The sequence below is a fragment of the Oculina patagonica genome, chromosome 1, assembly GCF_052425735.1.
Source record: "Oculina patagonica isolate OP01 chromosome 1, crgOcupat, whole genome shotgun sequence".
NCBI lineage: Eukaryota > Metazoa > Cnidaria > Anthozoa > Scleractinia > Oculinidae > Oculina > Oculina patagonica.
This window is the reverse complement of record NC_135758.1, coordinates 3,650,415-3,671,967: the sequence shown is the minus strand read 5'-3', so window position 1 is coordinate 3,671,967 and position 21,553 is coordinate 3,650,415. Positions and strand designations below refer to the sequence as shown.

General features: G+C 38.5%; 1 protein-coding gene across 1 annotated transcript; it reads left to right on the top strand.

Moving 5' to 3' along the window:
* Positions 1–3,275: 3,275 nt before the first annotated feature.
* On the top strand, positions 3,276–17,336 carry LOC144636158 (uncharacterized). The gene is made up of 5 exons (XM_078495307.1): positions 3,276–3,328; positions 8,802–9,307; positions 10,705–10,757; positions 15,757–16,581; positions 16,696–17,336. Exons 2-5 carry the CDS (start codon positions 8,889–8,891, stop codon positions 17,334–17,336), a joined length of 1,938 nt encoding a protein of 645 aa, XP_078351433.1. The 5' UTR covers positions 3,276–3,328; positions 8,802–8,888.
* Positions 17,337–21,553: the final 4,217 nt, after the last annotated feature.

Genomic DNA, 21,553 nt, shown 5'->3' with positions numbered 1-21,553 from the left:
ATTAAAGTCTGCGTTGGACCCAAGTTGTGTCTACTGTTCTAGTCGCCTCTGAAGATTTTGGACGCTTTCCATTCAACCAATAATTTCCGGAAAATTCTGGGTTGGGAAGCGAATGGAACGGACATTTTCCGGAATGAAGTTCCGTGGCCCATAAATTAAAATGTTAAAACCGCCAATCAAGGGGCGTTTGCATGTTAGTCACGGGTATATACTAACTCAGTTAAATTAACATTTTGAAATCCATTTACGGAGCTCAACATCGAGTGCGCCCGTTTTTAGTTCAGGTGAAAATCCTTGGGATATTAATAAAAAGTACGAAAAAAAATCTTTTCACGCCTGATGATCTAAGCAACTCAAGGTGGCATGTGTATACTGAGTTTAGATCCTTAGAATAGATACATTTCTGAATCATTCTTCTTTAAAGACGCCTGGAATAACAAGGAATAGCGAGGAATAAGAGGGGTATCAAATTGTCTTTGCGAGCATGCGAGCACAGCGTTTTTCTTTGCATGCGAGCACGAGCATTGACAAAAATTAGCCTTGCGAGCAACGAGCACTTTTCAAAAAACTACCCCACTAAAAACCGAGCATGCGAGCACTTGTAAAATTGTGCGAGCACGAGCATACGAGCACCCACTAAAATTTTGCGAGCATTCCGAGCAAAAGCTCAATTTTGCGAGCACTGCGACATTTTGAGGGAACATTAATGACCCCTAAAAAGAATATCGAGGAATAGCGCAGAATCCCGAACTCTAAAGTCACTTAGGCAAATGCACCCCTCTTCGAGCTTGTCCCTATTAAATTGCCTATGAGAACAGATAAGTGAGCAGATGCCTGACAAATGCACGGGAAAAGGCAGGCCAGGCCTGGAATTGATCTATCATTATTTGGGTCGTGACACCTCAAATAATTACAGCGAAGGGGACCTGGCTCATCACATCTTTCTGGAGTTATATCTTGTATCATTCCCTGAAAAGCATGCTCAGTCATAACTGTTCTGCTGAGTAACTAAATCACTGACACGAAAATTGATCCACACTTGAAATATATCTTCCTAGGTGCCTACCTTATTATAGGAATATAACGAAGCATTTTAACAACGCGAACAAAATGTACGCGTAATAAAATTAACGCGAATTGTCGAAAATTTATGTTAACATGCATTTAATTAACGCGAATTCTCGTGTCGTGTGTGCTTGCATGCAGTTAATTAACGCTAATTTGATACGTAGTATTTTTTATTGCAACCTGCGCTATTTAAAAGACAAAACAACAACATCCAACAACAGAACTCAATGTTTAATTCTGATAAACTATACACAACAAAGATATTTAAACAGACCATATGGTGAATAATATTTAGTGAAAGGGTCCAGGGATGGAATACATCCCATCCTTGTGCCTCTGTTATTCCTGTAGCTTTGACGGAGAAGTAAATGTCGTAAAAACATAACTTTTACGGTGATAAAGGTGTCTTAAAATAACAATGCTGGAAAATAGTGTGATTTTAATTAACAATGACGTAAATTAAGGTACATGAAATAAACGCGAATTTTTGAAATTCGCGTTAATAACATGTATCGCTAATTTCCTATAATAAGGTAGATTAGTTTTCTTGTGAATTGGGGAGTGTAAATTTGTTCGTATACGATCCCCATGCATACATGCCCAAATGAAGAATTGGCCGCATTTGTATAAGCATCGAACTGATCAGGGGCCTGAGGATCATAAAATATGAAATATTTTATATACCTTTATATTTTTGTCCAACACAAGTGTCGTCGTACTAGCCGTGCATTTAAAATTACTGTTTTATACACCTCGAGTGAGTTCTAGTACATGCATCTCCAAGCTACGTGAGATCCGACAACAATTGTGCCATAGTCTTCCTAACGTTGTGTGGCCCTCTGCATTTAATCGTCCCACCTTTATATTTTTGATACCCCCGCCGTAATCCCCAGCCATGATTGTGCCCGAAATCCCCCTTTTACACGCCAGCTTAAAAACCCGACCTTCTTGAACATACCCCTACCGTTGATTAAACTGAATTTTCAGCCCTTCTTTTATCCTATATGCGAGTGGTTGAATGTCGTACGGTTAGAGATAGGATAAAAAAGTAAATTTCAGCTTTGGATAGTCTGTAACAGTCGCAATTAAATTTTTGACAGGCTTGAAAGTTTCAGCCGATGTTTGATGTCTTTGACTCGAGGACGACAGACAGGAAATGGGCGCGAAGCGAGGCACATCCTCGGTGTAAGAACCTGTGAAACTCACAAGTGACGTAAAACAAAGAATGCTAAAGAACGACCAAGACAACAAAGAACCTCGAAACAATATAGAGCAGGAAAACAATAGCTCCAAAACAATGAAAAATTTCACAGGTTCTTAAACCGAGGTAAACCCCGAAGTGGGAATTGTGTCCGATACCCGATATATAAGACCCTAAACGGCAATCATCCTACGAAATCGGGCGGAACATCGCGGATATTTTATAGCCAACGAGGCCGTAGGCCGATAGGCTAAAATCAAGCGACTTCCGCAAGGTTGAGCAGGACATTCAACAAATTGTGAACGAAACTTTATACTGTACAGCCAGACAAACTGTGGTTATGCAGCACTTTTCGAAAGTTGGACGAACCTTGGCAAGCTACGTTTTCTGTATCGCAGGATACGGCTAGCTCACGCGACAATACTGAAAACGCGGTGCTTATTTAAATTTTTGCGCCTTAAATGCGGCGCTTATTTAAAAATTGGATGCGACAAAGAAATCTTTTCTTTTCATTTATTAAACGGTATATTTTCTTTTTGTACGAAAATTTTACAGTAACTAAGTGATGCGTCTTTTGATTGCCACCATTCGTCTCTTCCCGCGGCACTTAAACAAAAAGTCTGCTAAAATCTCGCTTTGATGAAAAGAAATTTCCAATGCTGTTTTAGCTTGTTTAGAATTCCTTGAATATGCGCCGCATCAGGACCGCGGCGATTATTCGGGGGCTTATTCGTTTTCTTTCTCGAATCATATGTTGAAACGAGGTAATTTTAGACCCACTGACTTTCAGAAAAAATTTCCAAAATCAAAGCCACGTAGAAGTGAACGAAAACCTACGGAAAAAGGTCTTGTGAGAGCAAAACATATTTCACGCACAGAAATACTGATAGGTTTGTAACGCTTTCATCCGACAACGTTACATATGACCTTATTTGGGCATCGTGACAATTTGTTGAATAACACGATCCTCTCGTTCCCAGTGTACCACTCGCAATAGTCTCGGGCATTTCAAAAGGAGGACATCAATTTTACGTCGTGAAAGGAAGCAGTTCCGTTCAGGTTAGTATTTGTTCATGTTTCCTACGTTAACTTTCTTCGCCTTTGTAAGTTAATTTCACTTCATATTATCTGGGGGAAAATTGGCCAAAATTGTCAATTTCCGATACTGTGCCGTCGAGCGAAAGCGGAAGTACTGAAATCATGTTGTGATATCTGAGCTTTCATTCTAAACAGACCGAGCAGGATTAATAATATATCGACTCTTTTCACATGTCAGAAAATTTAAACCAGTGTTAGTTTATACCTTGGTTTGTACGAAGGTGCACGGTTTTCTTGTTTGCGAGCCCTCGTTCGTCGCGCTGCCTTCGCGAGCATATATCGCGTGTTGTGAAAGCGAAACTGTTCGTCTGGGGAAGTCCCGGGAGTAACATCCACCCTGTTCTGTGAGTGCAGACGTTCATAGTAGGGCTTGCCAAAGTAAAGGATATATTTGTAGTAAGACCACAAAGCCTGCTCTGCACTTTTTCTAGCAAAAGCACCGGCCTTGTCAATCAATCAATCAAAAGCAAACTGTCACTTGTTAGCATGCACACCAACCTTGCTTGTGTGTCAAAGCCTCATGGCAGCTTCTCAACCCTGCACGCAGCCGCCACCTGGAAGTTCAAAGACGATTTCAGCCCCAAAATCTCACTTTTAGAAAGTGACCAAACCCTTATTAGGACAACCCCCCCCCCCCAGCAAGGCCACAAATCAATGACTGACCCTGGTCTCCCTTGGGCTGTTAGGTCATTGACTAAGCTACCCAGCACAGGCTCCGGTGACTGTCGTCGGCCTTCAAGCAGGGCCCGCAGAGTCCAAACTATGTCCGGGACAGTGTCCTGGCTGATTATTATAATGTATATTCTTTTTAATATTTTTTTTATATTGCCAAATGGCACCAAATAAACAAATAAATTGGATAATTTTACAGAGCAAAGCTGAACTACTATGTGGACTGGATTATATATAGTTCATTAAATCTGAATAATTTTTTTTGTGACAGGAAAATTCTGTTTAAATTTCGAATCTTTAAATCATTTTGTCTTTTCGATATTTCACCACTTTTAGTGTTTTTTATTCTTTTTGCAAGATAATTAAGCAAGTTCATAGCAAGCTGCAGGTCATACTTATAAAAATATGATATATCAGCTGGGATGCTGTCCCTTTAATTCAGGCTAACTGCAAATCATGCACAGGGGAAATAACCCCGGGGGGGTACTCCCATATGTGGCCTATATAGGTATGTGCCGCCCGATAGGGTATGGTTTTTGAGGTTCTCGGTCCTTAAATAGGGTCTCATTTTTGCTCGTTTTGGCAATGTGTTCCCGGTGTAATCCTTAGATAGGGTACCTAAATTCTATTAGCTAAAATAAACGCCCAGCTAAACCAAAAAAAGGTATCTTAAAACTGAATTTTCTGTTCAGGTATTAGTAAAGTGATTTTATAAAGATTTGTGTCTTGCCGTGCGCGGTTAGCCGTTATTTGGGTCGTCACAGAACGCTTCTCCTCCCCTTGAATAGGGTGTCATTTTTTGGTTTTGGGCCTTAAAAAGGGTATCAATTTTCGCTTTCTTTATCCTTAAATAGGGTCAGGGTTTAAGAACCTTGGCGGCACACCCCTATCCGAAATTTATGGGAGTACCCCCCCCCCCCCCCCCCCGGGGGAAATAACATGTTTAAATTTCTTGCACTGAAGAATATTTTAAGTCAAGTGTCTGAGAAACTTACAAACAGAGAAACTGTACGGGGTTTATACAGGTGATTGAAAACCTGGAAAGTCATGGAAAATGGTATTGATTGTACAAAATAAATTAGGCAGGTTAATTTTGTGAGGAAAAGGGTAAAAATGTACCTGAAAACAAGATAATTTTTGAAAATTTCAAGCAAAATGGTCAAATTTAGGTCATGGAAAAGTTTGAAAAGTCATAATGGAAAAGTGCATGGAATGTCTTGGAATTTCAAAAGCTCAAAAGAGCATGAACCCTGCTGTATGTAGAATACAACGTATAATCTTAACCAATAACAGTGCCTGTAGCACCTGATAAAAAATTGTGGTAAAAAAGTTGCAGCCACTACAACTCAATGTTGGTACTACAATTAATCCAAAAGTTCAGGCTTGCATTTGTTGTAACTGTTTACTGTAAAGCTCTGACTCTTTGAAATGTCATGATAACCATTTTTCTCTTGAAACTATAATAATTATTTTGCTTTTTATGTGAATCTTTGTTTTATGTGATTTTTTTTGTGTCCAGCCAAGTGGCCCATACCAGCAGTGCGTATCCCAATTTCTGTAGCATTAAGCGACTAGGAGTATTTTCTACTCCCCCTGGGTGTGGTGCTAGTCCATTGCAGGGTTACCCCCAGCATTAATTTGCCAGTACCCATTTTACACCTGAGTGGAGAGAGGCACTATGAGAGTAAAGTGTCTTGCCCAAGAAAACAATACTGTGACCCCGACCAGGGCACAAACGCAGACCACTCTATCAGGCATCCAGCCCAATAACATAAGGCCACCACATCTCCCCTCTTGGTCATAAAGGGAATCAATTAATGTCTAAAGTCATAGGGTACAGGAGGCCTATAACTGAACATTTGAACCCAAGCTATTAGGATCAAATTCATGATGCATGGCTGCAGTAAACAGACTTGAGTAACCTGAGAGGATCCACAAAGGAAACAGGCTATATTTATTTGTGTAGGAATAGTATATGAAAGAACCCATATTCCATACGTCTCAAAAATCAGTAAACATAATGTTCAAAATTAGAAAAATTGGTCCTGAATGGTATATGAATCCATATTCCTCAGACCACTTCTCGTGAGTTATGATACTTGACTTCAAGTTTGCATCATTGCTTATATGCTTGCCCTACCCTATGACCTTGAAAAAAAATTCAGAAAGGTTTATATCCACAATCAGATAAATCAACTTCTTGATTGCCATGTTGTCAGGATGGTTGTCCTGATAGTTTACATGTAGTGGTTATCACACCTGACTAATGTATGTTTTTGTGTTGTGTCTATTGTCATGGTCTGTGTGTTGTGTTCATTTCCAAGAATACAACACAATGACCCGGCCAGCTGGGACCTGCACTGCCTGCGATCTAGAGTTCATGAGTGTGTATGACTGGCAAAATACAACCTACCTGTTCACCTGGATTTGTCATGGATTTGTGTTTTTACTTGAATGGCAAAACTACAGTACTTACCCGCTTATAAGAACCCATTTTTTCAAATTTAGCCTAAACGGGTTCTTATGTAAATGGTGCTTAGTGGAATTTTAGGCTACTCACGTTCTTAAATAGGTTCTTATTTAATGAGAAATATATTATACACCTGTGAATGGTAAAAAAGGTGGCATGTATATTAATTTAATGCCAAAACAAACAGGCATGGCCTTTAGACAGTAAAGTATGTGTCCATGACCCATTTTAGTAGATATTTTAATTCTCAGTATCAGGCTAAAAGTTGATTTAATGATATATATCTAATGAAATCTATACATATATGAATATTTTTTAGGTTAATTTCTATAAGAACCCTTTTGTATAAGAACCTGTTTCAAATTTTGCGCTAAATAGGTTCTTATGTAAATGGAGTCTAAATTGATATTTTTAGGCTAACAGGTTCTTAAATTGCATGTTCTTATAAGCGGGTAAATACTGTATATTAACTTTCATTGCTTGCACATAACAGTCTTAATGTATATCCATTGTGTTGCCTGAAAAGCATATTTACAAATAAATAAGGACAAACAGAGTATTGACATTAAAAATATTGCTGCAACTGAAATGACACTGCAATACTGAGCTGCCAATTCTATTAACATGTGACAAAATAATGCTTTGTGATTGTTAGCACTAGGTGGTGCCCAGGATTCAGGGCTTGAAAAAAACCTTGCATTCCTGCTTGCCCAGCTCTCAAATTTTGCTTGCCTTGGGCAGTTGCATACTTGAATGAGTTTATTTTTTAATGAGTTAGTGAGCAGACTTGCCTTGGCCCTTGCCCATTGGTCAAGCAAACATAACAATAAGCGATGACGTCATCACTTATAAGTCATCGCTTAAAAAGCTAATGCCTGACAGGAGAATCTACTTGTCTTGGATGACTGGACAGGACTTTTCAATGTTGAGCCCTGACGATTATGGAACACTGCAGGTGGGATCCCACTTGATCCCACCAAATTCCATTTGGGATATCCTGGGTGGTAATCTACCCATGATTGTTAAATGCCCCACACAGTACATGGAATCCCACATTATCCCAGGTGGGATCTTAGGTGGAATCTTTTTAATTCCCAACTGGGAATCCACATATTCTTTAGGTGTAAACCTCTATGCCACCCAGTCAGATCCTTCTATCAGAAACTTCCCAGTTAACAGCAGTAAAATAAAAATGCCTTAAGTTATTTATCAGACGTACTTAGCAGTATTATTGACAAGTCAGAATAGAGTAAACAAACTAATAGCCATTCCATCATAGTTGTATATTGTCATGCTCAAACATAATTTTGTCACAGATACTAAAATATTAAGGTAAAACGATCGTCCGTGAGTTGTCTTCTTTGCTGTGTTTGCCCCCTGGCAGACCACATGGCTGATTTGCATTATAATATTATTTGAAAGCAATATGGCAGCTATCACGAATAAGTTCTATCGAATGAAAGCAGTGGCTGCTTAACTGGGGATGGGGCAGGGGGGATATTTTCAGCCCCTTTTGGGGGCTTATATTTTCAGTAAGTTTTGACAAAGTTTTGACCCTTTAGCTATCTAGGCCGGGAGGGATGGGGCTTCCTGTGTCCAGTCATCCCTAGATCTGCCACAATTAATAAATTAGATTTGTTCGTTTCAATAAAGAACGTTAGTGTGCTTGTATACTCTCAAGTGTTTTATGTTTGAAGAAGTCTGTACCAATATAGCTTAATTCGGTTAAAATCTTGAGACTCAAAATTTCAGTTTTATGAAGTAATGACTTATTTGTTTAGATAGACGTATTTTAGTGAACATCTGCAGAAATTATGACTTACTTAATTCTCACAAGCATTCGTGATCCTTCTTTGATCTTGCAGACCTTATTCAGCCTAAAACGGTTAAATAGTGTCAATACAATACGCCTAATTGTTGAGGTTTGAAAAGGGTGTTAGGTCTTGGAAGGGGTAGTCGGTCTTAGGTTTTGAACTACTTAAAAAGCTGTGTACATGTTGTGGTTTAATTTTATTTTTGGTTTTTCATTCTTTCAAACCAGTTTGATTTTTATAACCCTTTGTTTCAGATTGTGATAATCAATATAAGACAATGAAAAATAAAGATCAAACTGGTTAGAAAAGTTCTAAACCAAATATAAAGTTAAACCACAACATAAATAATGGAGGAACAAGTTGGCGTAGTACTTTTGACATGTGCACATGGTGGGTCTTATGGCCTGATTGTTAACTCCCAATGATATATTATTACATGTATTACTATTCTTATCCAAGTTTGCAATTGTGGTTGCAGTATCAGACGACAGGAAAACCCATGTTTAAAGGCAGCAAGTGAGATATAACCAGGAATAAAGTCAGGCGCCAGAGTGTTTTAAATCCAATGGCAGGGGAACTTCCAGAAGGAGATGCGGGACGCAGGCCTGCCATTGACTTTGCAGCTGATGTCGCAGGGTATCACATTAGGCTCAAAGTTGACAACCCCTGGTTAGCTGGACTCTTAGGCGTTGGCGCACTGTCGTTGGGGGCTTATTATTTGTCACGGAAGGAATTTGTTGAGGCTGCAGTAAGGAACGCGCTGGCAGGACTAGGGGATGGTGTCCTGGCTATAAGACCGTCTTCCATTCTTGTCGAATTGTGTTGCCATACTAAAGAAAGTTTCCTGTCATTTTTGGACGCTTTTGAAGCAAAGATAGTTAAGCAAAGACTACAAGAGGAGTTTCTAAAAATTGGCTTCAAAGAAGAGCTGGAAGTAACTATCACAAATAGCAATGAGGTTTACGACAACGTGAATCAGATAAGGTAGGGTACATGCAAGCTCAGTAAAAAGTGGTAAGCTTATGATTTAAAATGTAATCCTGCACGGAATACATTTAAGATGTATCCATGGCGGGACATTTGGATTGCATGTGATGTATTAGTCGGGTCCACGTAACTGAGAAACGACAATGAACATCCTTCAAATGTGACAGAGCTGCAGCTGTGTAACAAAACAAAGTAGATAAACAAACCAGAAAGAAAAGATTGGTTTTGTTTTCTCGAGAATGTCAATGCCCCTCCGAGAAAAATGCTATAAAACAGAAATGACTAGTTTCTGTTTCCCGCGAAACCAGTGGGAATCACAAAATAAAATTAAAACAAACGCCGAGTTAAAAAATAAACAGCCGTTAAATAAATTCGCAGTTCGTGTTTTATAAACTTGATAAAATACTGCTGCTCATTTATTAAAAAAACATTACTTAATAACAACACCTTCGTAGCTTGCTAGAAAATTTCGCATATTCTTTAAAAACACCTTCCGTTGAATGTGACAATTACCACCAAAACTGAGAGAAAGTAGGTGTGCCCGCCTAGCCGTCCGTCTATCCCGTATCAATCGTCCGTCCCATATCGAGACGATTAACTGGATGCGAGACGGGACGCTCCAGTAACTCTTATAATAATGATTGCGGGAGTTTGATTGATGATTCTGGTTATTTTTTGATTGATGATTGCCAGATGTTCTATGCATTGCTTTCCCGTTGGTATTGTGGGTCACTACAGACACCCGACGAGACTTCAACTAAAGGGGAACGATCTCTTCAGTCACATCACAAAGTTTGCATTTCATATCTAATATGAGAGTTTATAAGCGACCATTTTGGCGGGACTGCGCGCGCAATGCATTTGAACTGTGGATCTGTGAAACCGGCGGACAGCCTAACACACGTCTTTCAATATTTTATCACTTATATTTTTATTTTACTTTTGTCTCACAATCACAACCACAATCTTTATTTAACGTGGTCTGCACGCTTAGCTAAAAAGCTAGTTTTCAGATGCGCCACGAAATAAAAATACAAAATAGAGAAATAAAAACTTCTTGGAAGTGTATAAAAATAGATTAAGCTATAATTTAGAATAACTACAAATTACAATATTGTCTAACTAAGATTAAAATATAAAAATTTAAAATTTACAAATTAAAAAGAGAAATTTAAAATATTATTAAAAACAGTAAAATAGCAATAATAAAAATTGACAAACTACTCGGGACAAAGTCCCGTAAGATTTAATGTTCTTAGGTTCGTGTCTGTTATTCTTACTATTTTATCACTTCTTTTTATTAAAATGCTCGTGTTGACGGTGTGCCTGTGTTCTTTTTGCACCTGGCTGCTTTTAATTCTTGAGAATAATAAAGTAGTAATCTTTACTTTTAGGCACGAAATCATAACCAAGAAAGAGGAAGATGAAGGACTTTTTCGGAAAGCTGGTGAGTGTTGTTTTATTGCTTTCATATAGAAAATACAACACAGTGGCGAGAAGATATAAATTTTCTGTTCGAGTGGCAAAAAAATATATTGGTTTTGCCAGGAGAACATACCATTCGTATGTTTGAGCGCACGTGGAGAACTATTGTATTGTTTGTTAAGAAAACTCATTGTAGGCGACATAGCAGTGTGTACGGCTAGTTCACACTGGGGACGTGTCGCTGCAACATGTCCCCGATATATTTTCGCGCGTGCGTACATATAATTTATTGTGATTTTGTCGCTGCTTCATGTCCCTGAAGTGTGAACAACACATGATTTTGTCACATGATTTTGTCGCTGCGTCTTGTCCCCACGTGTTCGGAGACCTTAAATATCTCACCTTTGGTCTACTTTGCAAGAAACTCTTTGAATTGTTTTTAATCATGTGAAGTTTTTCTCCCTCATGTTTGTATTTTCCTGCTCCTTAGTAATCGATTTTAAGTCGGCTTCGGTGATCGGCTTCGGTGAACCTAACGTCTCTATCACTCGTCATCTTTCAACCGGCGTTTGGCAAAGTTTGGTAGCCATGCAGTGGCGCGAAATGACGTCATCGACATCCTCACTAGTGAAGATATGGAAAATACGCCACTACGGTCCCGGATGAAATTTCGCATGAGTTTTCCAGTAAAACACTCGCGTCTATATAATAATTATGAGAATTAACTTGGAGTCATGAGGAGTTTTTCGCGTTACATTTTTTACCCAGGTGAAGTTGAAACTGCAATACCTCGTTGTCACCCCTTCTTGTAGACCTTCTGCAACCAACCAATGTCAAGGAGGTCTCTTTCTCTCACTGCATCTACACAGTTAATGAAGTAGTCGTGAAGAAAACTGTATATTTAACAGGGTACGAACGGGTCAGGGAAAACCTTGACCTTAAAATTATAAAATTTTAGAATTTATTTTTCCAAGCCTGGAAAGTCATTGGATTCTATAGGAAAATTCATTACCTGACGAGGGAATTCCACGTTAAATTTCACGCGAAAAACCGATATCGATATCGGTTTTTCAAGTGAAATTTAACGTGGAATTCACGAGTCAGGTAATGGATTTTCCTTGAATCGCATAGCCTTTTTAAAATGTAAGAAAAGCCAAATTTCTTTTTTTGTTTATATAGTGGCTGAATTTTTAACGCGCGCTCAGAAAGCCATTCCAAATCATCTGTCATGAGCCAGCGAATCGGAGTCAAGCTAAAATCGATCACAGAAGTTCATTTGAACCTCGCAGTTGACACTGAATTAAAGTTTTTCAACGGTCCACACAAGCTTTTTTAACTACCATTTTAACTACGGAATGGTAGTATTTGACAGAACATTCTTGTTTTTCGAACATCTATTTCAAGTTTTCGTCTCATCAGCACAATGCAAACTTATGAAATCTTTTATCTCTTCGGCCTGAAAGAAGTAGACAACACGCATCCGTAGTGAAAAGCACTGAACATTTAACAGCGTCAAGTAAAGAAGAAGGAGGCGTGGAACGATGAAGTAAGTACCTTGAAATAACTTACAATTAAAATTCGACATTTATAAGTTAAAGGTCTAAGTCCATCGCAGACAATTTCTAGGAAAGAGCAAGGCTGCTTTCAAAAAACCCGCTATTAGCGGGTCGCTACGCAAGCAAATAGTTCGCTGGTTCGCTGTGTGTACGTTTTGTTCATTTCCAGAAACCGCTTTTTGCATCGTGAGAATCAGTAAAAGAATGTAAGAGGTCATTCTTTATCGAAAGTTTGGAGCTTTTCACCGCATAACAATTTCTATAAAACTGTCTTTTGTTTTAATCGAGTCTACAGCACGCAGTAATTGTCATAATTTGTTTTCTTTCGTTTCGTGTAGATTTTATTGTACAAACACGGCATTACTGTCGAACTATCAACAGTATTTAACACTTTAACCCTGCTTTAACAGAATGAACAGCTGTTCTTTTACACGAGAAATTTGTAGTTTTTCTTTCTTTTAACGTTTCTACAGTGGTCATGTAAGCGTAACTGCTATTTACTCGCGAGTTTGTCCATACAGTACGGACATTTATATTTTCCGTTTTATGCGGTGAAAGAAAATGTTTAACTGCTGCTCGTAAGAACGCCGTAATTGAAATTTAAACAAGGAAAATCTTTTACTTCCTCACTTCGGTCAGGTTTTTGCTTTGTAAACGGACAAAATAGTTTTGTAAACATAAATCGAATCCAATTTGAGTACGTTGCTATGTGAAGCTACGCGTTGCTACGGTGTAATATCGCTCAACCTCGCTTTCAAGTCGCAATTCCACTCTGAATACCAATCAGATGGCGAGAATTCTCCTAGCTATGCGATTCTAGTGTAAACCATGGAGATTTATGGAAAATTATGTTGATTGTGCAACATAAAATTAGGCAGTGTTTTTTTTGCGAAAAAATCAAGGTAAAAACGAGCCAGAAACTGAGATAAATTTTGAAAACGTCCAAGAAAATAGTCTAATTAAGTTCAGGAAAAACTTTAAAAAGTCATGGAAAGTCATGAAATTTCCAAAGCTGACTGAGAAGTGGGAACCCGGTTTAAGTTTAACCTTGGGATTTAAACTATAAATTATGTGGTTCTCAGCTGAAACATGCATTTTGAACAAGGAAATTACAAGGGTAATTTTAATTCGGTGATAGTCAACCAGATTTTTTCTCGCATTATTTTTTTTAAGGATTTCTTGACTAGTTCTATTACAACAAATTAGTTAGAAGAAGTTAGGGTTGTTAGTAATCGGAGTAAAGGCGTAAGAAGATCTCTTTAATCGATTGCCACTTGGATGGTAGTACATTGAACCATTGCGATTCATCAGAGGTGGATCCATTTTCTGTTCACGTTTAAGTAAAAAAAAAATCCGCTGGCAAAGACTTTGACGATCATGTCACCGATTGCAGATACAGTTTCTAATTAACACGTAGACGGCAAGCTAGAGGTTTCTATTGCCCAAGTCAACAATCAAAAGTCGATGGAAACTAAGAGCGAGCCGTCTACATGTAATGTAATTGTTTAGCATAACCCAGAGACGATCTTTTCAACCAAACGTTTAATGAAACTGGTTTTTTATAGTTTTGGTTTATGATTTCGGCATTTTTTTCACCAACTGGAAGACTCGTAAACTGTTGTTTCACGACCCGTACGATTTGTAGGACTTGTAATACATCCAAGTCTCACTAATTGCATACACTTCTCCAACTGTACGACTCGAAAACTAGTGTTTCACGACCCGTACGACTCGTTCAACTCGTACGAAGGGTGTATTGTCTCACTAACGATATACAATTTACCAACTGTACGACCGGTAAACCATTGTTTCACCATCAGGGCTCAAAATAATTTATTGGATTAACCGATTTTAGCTCGGCCACGTGTCGTTTTTGAACGGTCAAAATAGTGAAAACAGTAGTCGCTTTTGCTGTTCGTCGAATCGTCATTGTTTGCGTAATAGAAAAGGACCCACCATCTCTTCACCGTTTTGCCACAGGCAGACCACCCTATGTGTTCGTGGTTAATAATCGTTCACATAAGACTTACATAAGAAATATGTTGAAATCTATGAGAGTTATGAATAAAGCTCTGAAAATTACATTTCTAAATTAATCTCGTTCTAAATATTTCAATAAAGGTGAATCAAATGTTAATCGAATCGTGTGTGGTGTTTTTTCGCTTTTCTGGGCTATATTAAGCGTTTTTGTCCTATGTTACTGTTACGTTAGGCCGAAGGCCGGTAAGCAGAGAAAAGGATGTCTCCTTTTCTCCTCTTACCGGCCTTCGGCCGAACGTAACACGTTATGATTATTAACTACGATCACATAGGGTGGTCTGACTGTGGTTTTGTCTGCCATTTTTTTACTGATAATTTCTTATTTTTTTTACTGATAATTTCTTAATACCCTTGTAAGATGCGATAGCAACAAGTCAATTAACTGAGGCAAAATTCAAACATCTCTCACATTGTTTTTCCTCTTTTGCGTTCGAATCAAATGCCTAGTTACCAAGCTTTGGAGGTTTTTCCGTGCACGTTCCTTTCACTGACGTTTCGCATAACGCTTTTAAGTATTATACTTAAAAGTATAATACTGACCTTAACAGAACTGCATGGGTCAAATACCAGCAAGAAAAGATGTATCATGTTTCCGAATGACATTTAGGAATTTAGGAATGACATTTATACTTCATGTATTTCAAATTGGCAATTAAAGGTAAGACTTAAAAGTTACCTAAACTTAAACGTAGAGTGGCTTAAACGTAGAGTTTGCTGATACTGTGTATTAAGCAAAAAATCAATATCGCTCCACGTGTACATGTTAAAATGAGTTGTTTCTAATTAACGTTATAAATTGGCAAAACAAATTTTTCTGGTCTGGTGCATGGCCGGTCAAAATGACCGGCAAACCGACCTTTTGTCTGGACAAATTGTCATCTTGGCCGGACATTGTCTGTTGACCGACCGTTATTTAGAGCCCTGACCATTCGTACGGGTCGTAAGAATCGTACGGTTAGACTGATGCCATTTACGACTCGTGTATATTGGACAACCCTAAAAAAGGCCGGTAAACTATTTCTAATGCTCGCTTAACATCCCGCTCAATATGATTTAGTTAAAGTTAACTACATGAAGTGTTTAGTTTTCAAGGATTGTTTTGGAGTTTGGAAAAAGTCCAAGTTACCGCCCATACCCCAATAATAAACGAGTCAGTGGGAACTAATGAACTACTTCATTTTAAATTCAAAGAATTATTTCTGGGATTGCAAGCGTAAAACGAGGATTGGAGGGAAGGAAAACACGCCCCATCTTCCTTTCTCTCTCTTCCTTTTTCCTCCCTTCCCCTCCCCTTTCGACGCCTGCCTTTGTTGGTCGTGGACGCTCGTTTAGAAAAATTCAGGTTTAGTCTGTTTCAAAGTCAGTTAAATTTTTATTAGAGTTAACCTGGTTCACTGTTTTGCCCGGGCTTATTTCTTTTCCTAGGAGCTGCATACCAGGCTCTCGGTGACTATGACAAAGCAAAAGGATGTTTTGAGAGGGCACTTGCTATGAGCATACAAACGGGCGACAAAAAAATGGAAGCAGAAAATTACGAAAGCCTGGCAACGTTGTACCTGTTCTTTGGTGATAACATTAAAGCAAAAGACTCCTTCGTAACAGCCCTTGGTTTATTTCAAGAAACTCGAAATCTTCAAAAAGAGTTCCATTGCCATTGTAACCTAACATGGGTAAACGTTTTGGAAGGAATGACGGAGGAGGCCTTCTTGAATCTCTTTGCAAGCATCGAGAAGTACAAAGATTGGCGAGGATTTCCCATGGACACGGACGACTTCGAAATGTCCAACAAGCACGCGTTTCCTTACTGGTTATTATGTGCATTGTTTTGCGAAGTTGGAGATACTGAAAAAGCTCTCTCTGCCTCGGAGTTTGGGCTTGCCTTGCTCCCTATGGAGTCTAGGGAAAGACAAATGCCTACTTTTCCGAATCCACGGGATTATATTAAAGACGTTATCAAGAAAGAAGATTTATCCACTTTTGTGCATATTTCCTACTCTTGCCGAACCATTTTCTTTTGGATTCTGAAGGCAAACAGGGAAATTGTTTTCCGACGAAAAACAGACGTGATTTATGAGGGATCAATTCATGATTTTTTAGCAAGTGTCAGTAATCAACTGATATTGGAATTCAATCAATTTTTGTACCAAATGATCATTGCTCCTGTGGTTGACTTGCTTGATAGTTCCGAAATCATCATTGTTCCAGACCGAGCCTTGTACCAGGTCCCATTTGCAGCTTTACGTGATGAAAGTGGGAATTACTTATCAGAGACTTTCAGGATCCGCATTGTTCCTTCTTTCGCGACACTCAAGCTCATTCAGGACAGCCCTACAGACTATCACAGTCAGACTGGTGCACTGATAGTGGGTGATCCCGAGGTCGGTAAAGTGAGTTACAAAGGATACACTAAGGACATATCGCGTTTGCCTTATGCAAAAAGTGAAGCAGAGATGATTGGACACATGCTGGCCGTTCAGCCTTTGATAGGACAGCACGCAACCAAACACGCTGTACTTGAGAGGTTAAATTCAGTGTGTCTGATACACTTTGCTGCACATGGTGATGCCAAAAGTGGAGACATTTTCCTTGCCCCTCTACGCACATCTGGGATGCCACAAGAAAACGACTACCTATTGTCAATGTCTGACATCTCCAAAGTAAAGATGCGTGCTAAACTGGTAGTACTCAGCTGTTGTTACAGTGGACGGGGACACGTCAAGGCTGAAGGAGTCGCTGGAATCGCTCGAGCGTTCTTAGGATCCGGTGCACGTTCAGTACTGGTGGCACTGTGGGCGCTAGACGACAGTGTAGCAGAGCAGTTCATTGGTTGTTTCTATAAGCATCTTGTCTGTGGACAAAGTGCTAGTGAATCCCTTGACGAGGCCATGAAGTGGATGAGAAGTGGATACACGTATTCTGACGTGAGAAACTGGGCACCTTTTGTGCTGATTGGAGATGACGTGTCTTTTGCTTTTGAACAGCTCACGCATGTTTTGGAAAAGTAAACCTTGAATACTTTCCAGTAAGAAAACTAATGAGCTAAACGTGACTACACTTGTGTCTTAGAACGGTTTCTTTGTAGGTAAGTTTTTTTCGCTTTTTTCCTCAACACCAGAACAACAAACATGAAAACATTTATTGCCGTTTTCAGTGAAATGCGAGCTCTGAAATTCAAAATCAAACTAACGATTGCGTTTTTCGCTGCCGTCAATCATAATTATGGCGACAGCCAACGAAACATGAAAAACAGAAATAAACAAAATGGATCGTAATCTACCAATCACAACTGACAGACGTGACCTTTTGACCCGATTGAAGTAAACTTCTGTTTCCCGAGAGGTCCGCTAAGATGATTGACGGCAGCAAAAGCGGTAACCGTTGGTTGAGGATTGAATTTCAGAGTTTGCATTCATGGAGATGAAATTATTGCAGATATGGGACAAAAAACATTTTTACAGCGATTCTTCGTGTTAGACCAAATTCTGTGGAAGATATTGAGAATTATACTATGTTAATGCTATCTTAATTTTGATTGACTCAGAAAACTATGCTAACGCTAATTCGAGATGGTACTGTGTCTAAGCGTCATATCTGCAAATACTTCTTTTTTATGCATGTAAGAAATACGCCTTTTTTTTACTGACAATCGTTTTTATGTTCGGCTTGCAATATTACGTCACGCGCGGCGAACGTTTGTAACAAATGCTGACAAGCTGTTTGCGCATAAGGCGTTGCAATTGTTCAATAGAAATTCACTTGAAAACCAACAGGGACGACCAATGGTAAATAAATACACTATTTCACCGTTCGTAATATTGTGATCACCGAGGGGAAACCTCATAAAGCTTTGTAAATTTTAGAAAAAGTTTGAAGCAAGTGCTTTTGTTTTTTCAGTGTATATTAAAACAGTAAACGGATTCGGTTTTCGCATGAAAGCGAAATTATCAAGCATGATAGCTTCGTTTTATAGTTTTTTTTTAGGTTTTTTTTTTAAGCTTTGGCCAATAACACAAAGCTCGGTCTTTGATAATCATCACTATCATGCCCAACCTAATCTTATGTCGGTAGTCTTTAGTTTTTCTAAAGATAGATATACCTTTCAATAAGTGATTTGTACTATAAAGACTACAGCAATCGGACTGGAATTGAGAACATTAAATTATAATAACAAAAAAATATTAAGGGTAGATAGTAGTATTTTGTATAGCCGTTATGAGAATGTCATTGGCTTCGTAGTTTTGACAATTAAAAAGACGTGGCAAGTACTCTAAATTTGTAGGAAATTATACAGTTATCATAGCTAACATTTAAGCCGAAGGCAAAGTCCATGTGCGGAACATTTTTGAAACCTTCGCACTATCAGTGGTATTAAAACCTTGAAAAGCCACTCGTGTTGGCAGCAACTCTAAGGCTGTCGGGTTCTTTAGCCTTGGCCTTTAAAGAACGTAAAGGAATAGTTTCCTTTATAAAGTAAGATCATTCTTGTATTTAACAAACAACTAAGTCCATATGGTGCGAAAAAGTGACGGATGTTTGTCCGCGGACATCCTGATACATCATTCACTTCGGAGAAAACTGTGAGAAAATTTATTCCAGTCACCGAATGTCACCAGACGACCCTCCTTCGATCAGTGTAAAGCTTTGAAAAATAAGAAGCAAAGATTACTTCTGTTTTTTTTTTTTTAATAAACAACGGAAAAGAAAGCAAATGGGCTCGCAACTTCACAGTGTTGTTGAATGATGTAGAATTAAGTGTCTACTTCAAGAACCTAAATGTGTCTGCAAAGAAAGTAAATCAAGAGCGTTCTTCTTTAAGAACCATATGTGACAATAAAGAGCTATGTCTATATGCAATAGAATGCAACATGGCATGTGTGTTTTGCCAAGAATCTGACTCAATAAGCCAGATGGTCGAAAGAATTTTTCTCCGAAGTAATGCTGGTTTTCATTGTCACGCCAGGGACGCTACTGTCACGCGCAGCAAAAAAGTAAATCAAAAGCTAGTGAGTAAAAAATATAAAGAATATTACATGTTGTAAAAAATTACTCGATAGTCTACTTGTCCTAGTCTCAGGTCTGTACGGTACAGTAAAAACCCGCGTGTAAGAACCTAGGGATTTAAGAACCTTCTGGCAGAAATTTGCTTTTTTAATACCCCAAAATATAAGAACCTGTTTAGCCAAACAAATTTTAACAGGTTCTTATATGTGGGGTTTAACTATTTTATTTATATATTTTTTTACTGTATCATTGATCAATTAATGTTGTTGGACTTTTGGCAACATGGGTACATTAATAATTATTTATTATGAAGAACAGACCAGATTTTATACCATTTTCTGATAATCAACAACAATGTCTACTCTGTGAAATTAAGAACCTAATTAAGAACCTACTTAGCCTAAACTGACAAAAAGTACCCCATAATACAAGAACCTGTTTTGCCAAACTCTGAAAAAAGTAGGTTCTTACACGCGGGTTTTTACTGTATTCCTTAATCGAGTTATCCGTCAAAATGTTCCACGTAAATTTAGAGAGCCCAGTATGAAAACGCCTTGTTGGTGCCCGTGTGGAGGGCCACCAACATGGCGGCCGGGCATCTGGCATTCACTTCTGCTATAAAAAGAGATCAGTTCACCCTCATGAACAAGTAAACATTCACAATAAACACTCGCAAAACCTCAACTGTTCAGATTGTTAAAAACAACAGGATGAGGCATTTTTTTAAGGATACGTGACAGCCTTCTGACTGCCATATTGATGTCGTGTGGCGTGAAACTTCGAAATTCAAAATCTTATATCTTAAAAGCGGATGCTATTGAGCTGAAAACCTGAAACAAGAATTTTTCTTTGTCCCATGCTCGTGTCATTGTTGAAAAATCCATCTTCAATAAGAATTAAGTGGTTTAACAAAAAAAATTGACACCTTTTCTCCTCCTCCTTTAACTCTGGGAAATTCTCAAATGAATCTGGCTCCGGTACAACCGCCATGATACAAAAAAAAAACTTTGTTTAAAAGAAGGAAGATTAAATGGAGGAATTAATTAGGAAATTGGAACTCAAGTATCACGTTGAAGATTTGTAAGTCATTAGTGTAATTAAGCCTCAGGAAAGGTTAGACAAGACAATACTAAGTAAGTGACTAATTAAATAATAATAGCTTTACTACCTAGACGCCGTTAAGATTACCGTATACCTTCGAGGGGTGATTCTTTCAAAAAAAAAATAACCAAACCAAATCAATGGATCTAGTTTATGTGTAACGTCCAAAAAAATATTTCAAAAACTTGAAACGCACGCGTGTTATCCACAAAATCGTATTTTTTGAATACTTTTTTTACAAGCCAGTTAGAATGTGCCAACTGCAGAGCTGTACGTGACGTTTTTTTGCGGCATCCGAGTACTAGCATTTCAAGATGCTTTCCTTCTGTTAACAATTTTCACACAGCAACCTAAGCTTTTGTCGGTCATGTTTTAGCCAGGGCCTTATATGCCAGCTTGTCGCGGCGAATTCGATTGCCTGCAATAAGCGAATTACGCTAGCGAATTTTTTCCTTGCACTTCCCAAGGAGGTGACTGGCCAAGTCATCTGAGAACGTGTTTGCAGGCAGATTGTGGGCGTAGTTTGTTTGCAAGCGAGCGTATTTCTTAAGCGCCGTTTAATTTCTCAAATTAAATTTTGGGGCCTGATAGGGACACTTCAAAGAGCTAATTTCAGAGTAGTTAGTTTAATATGGATCCATCAAACACGTCTGCGATTGTTTTATTTCTCCAAACTTCTGCGTCGAGAGGCTTTTCTGTACGACCACTTCATATTTTTAGCCTTATTTCGAAAATTTTCCATAGCCTACTTTAATGAATATGAGAAATCGCAGACACATTTTTTAGCGCTTAGAACAAATTAAATTAGCGAAATACAAAATTCGTTGTGAGTTATAGCTTTTAAAAGCCGTTTACGACGTTCGCGTTCAGACGCTGTGAAAAATTCATCAATTTATTTTGTTACATAATGGATGTAAAATTTAGATAGCCAGCTTTTTGAGCTTTAATTCGATATAGGGGTTTGGGTATCTACATTTTAACCCTGACGCGCTACAGCGTTTGGAAGTGAGCCACCCCTGAAGGTATAGTGGTAACTTTTAAGGTTGGTATTTTTGTGTGTTTTTTCTGTAACGTTTTGTAGGTCCTAAATTATTTCTAGAAAGGATAACGTAACGTACGT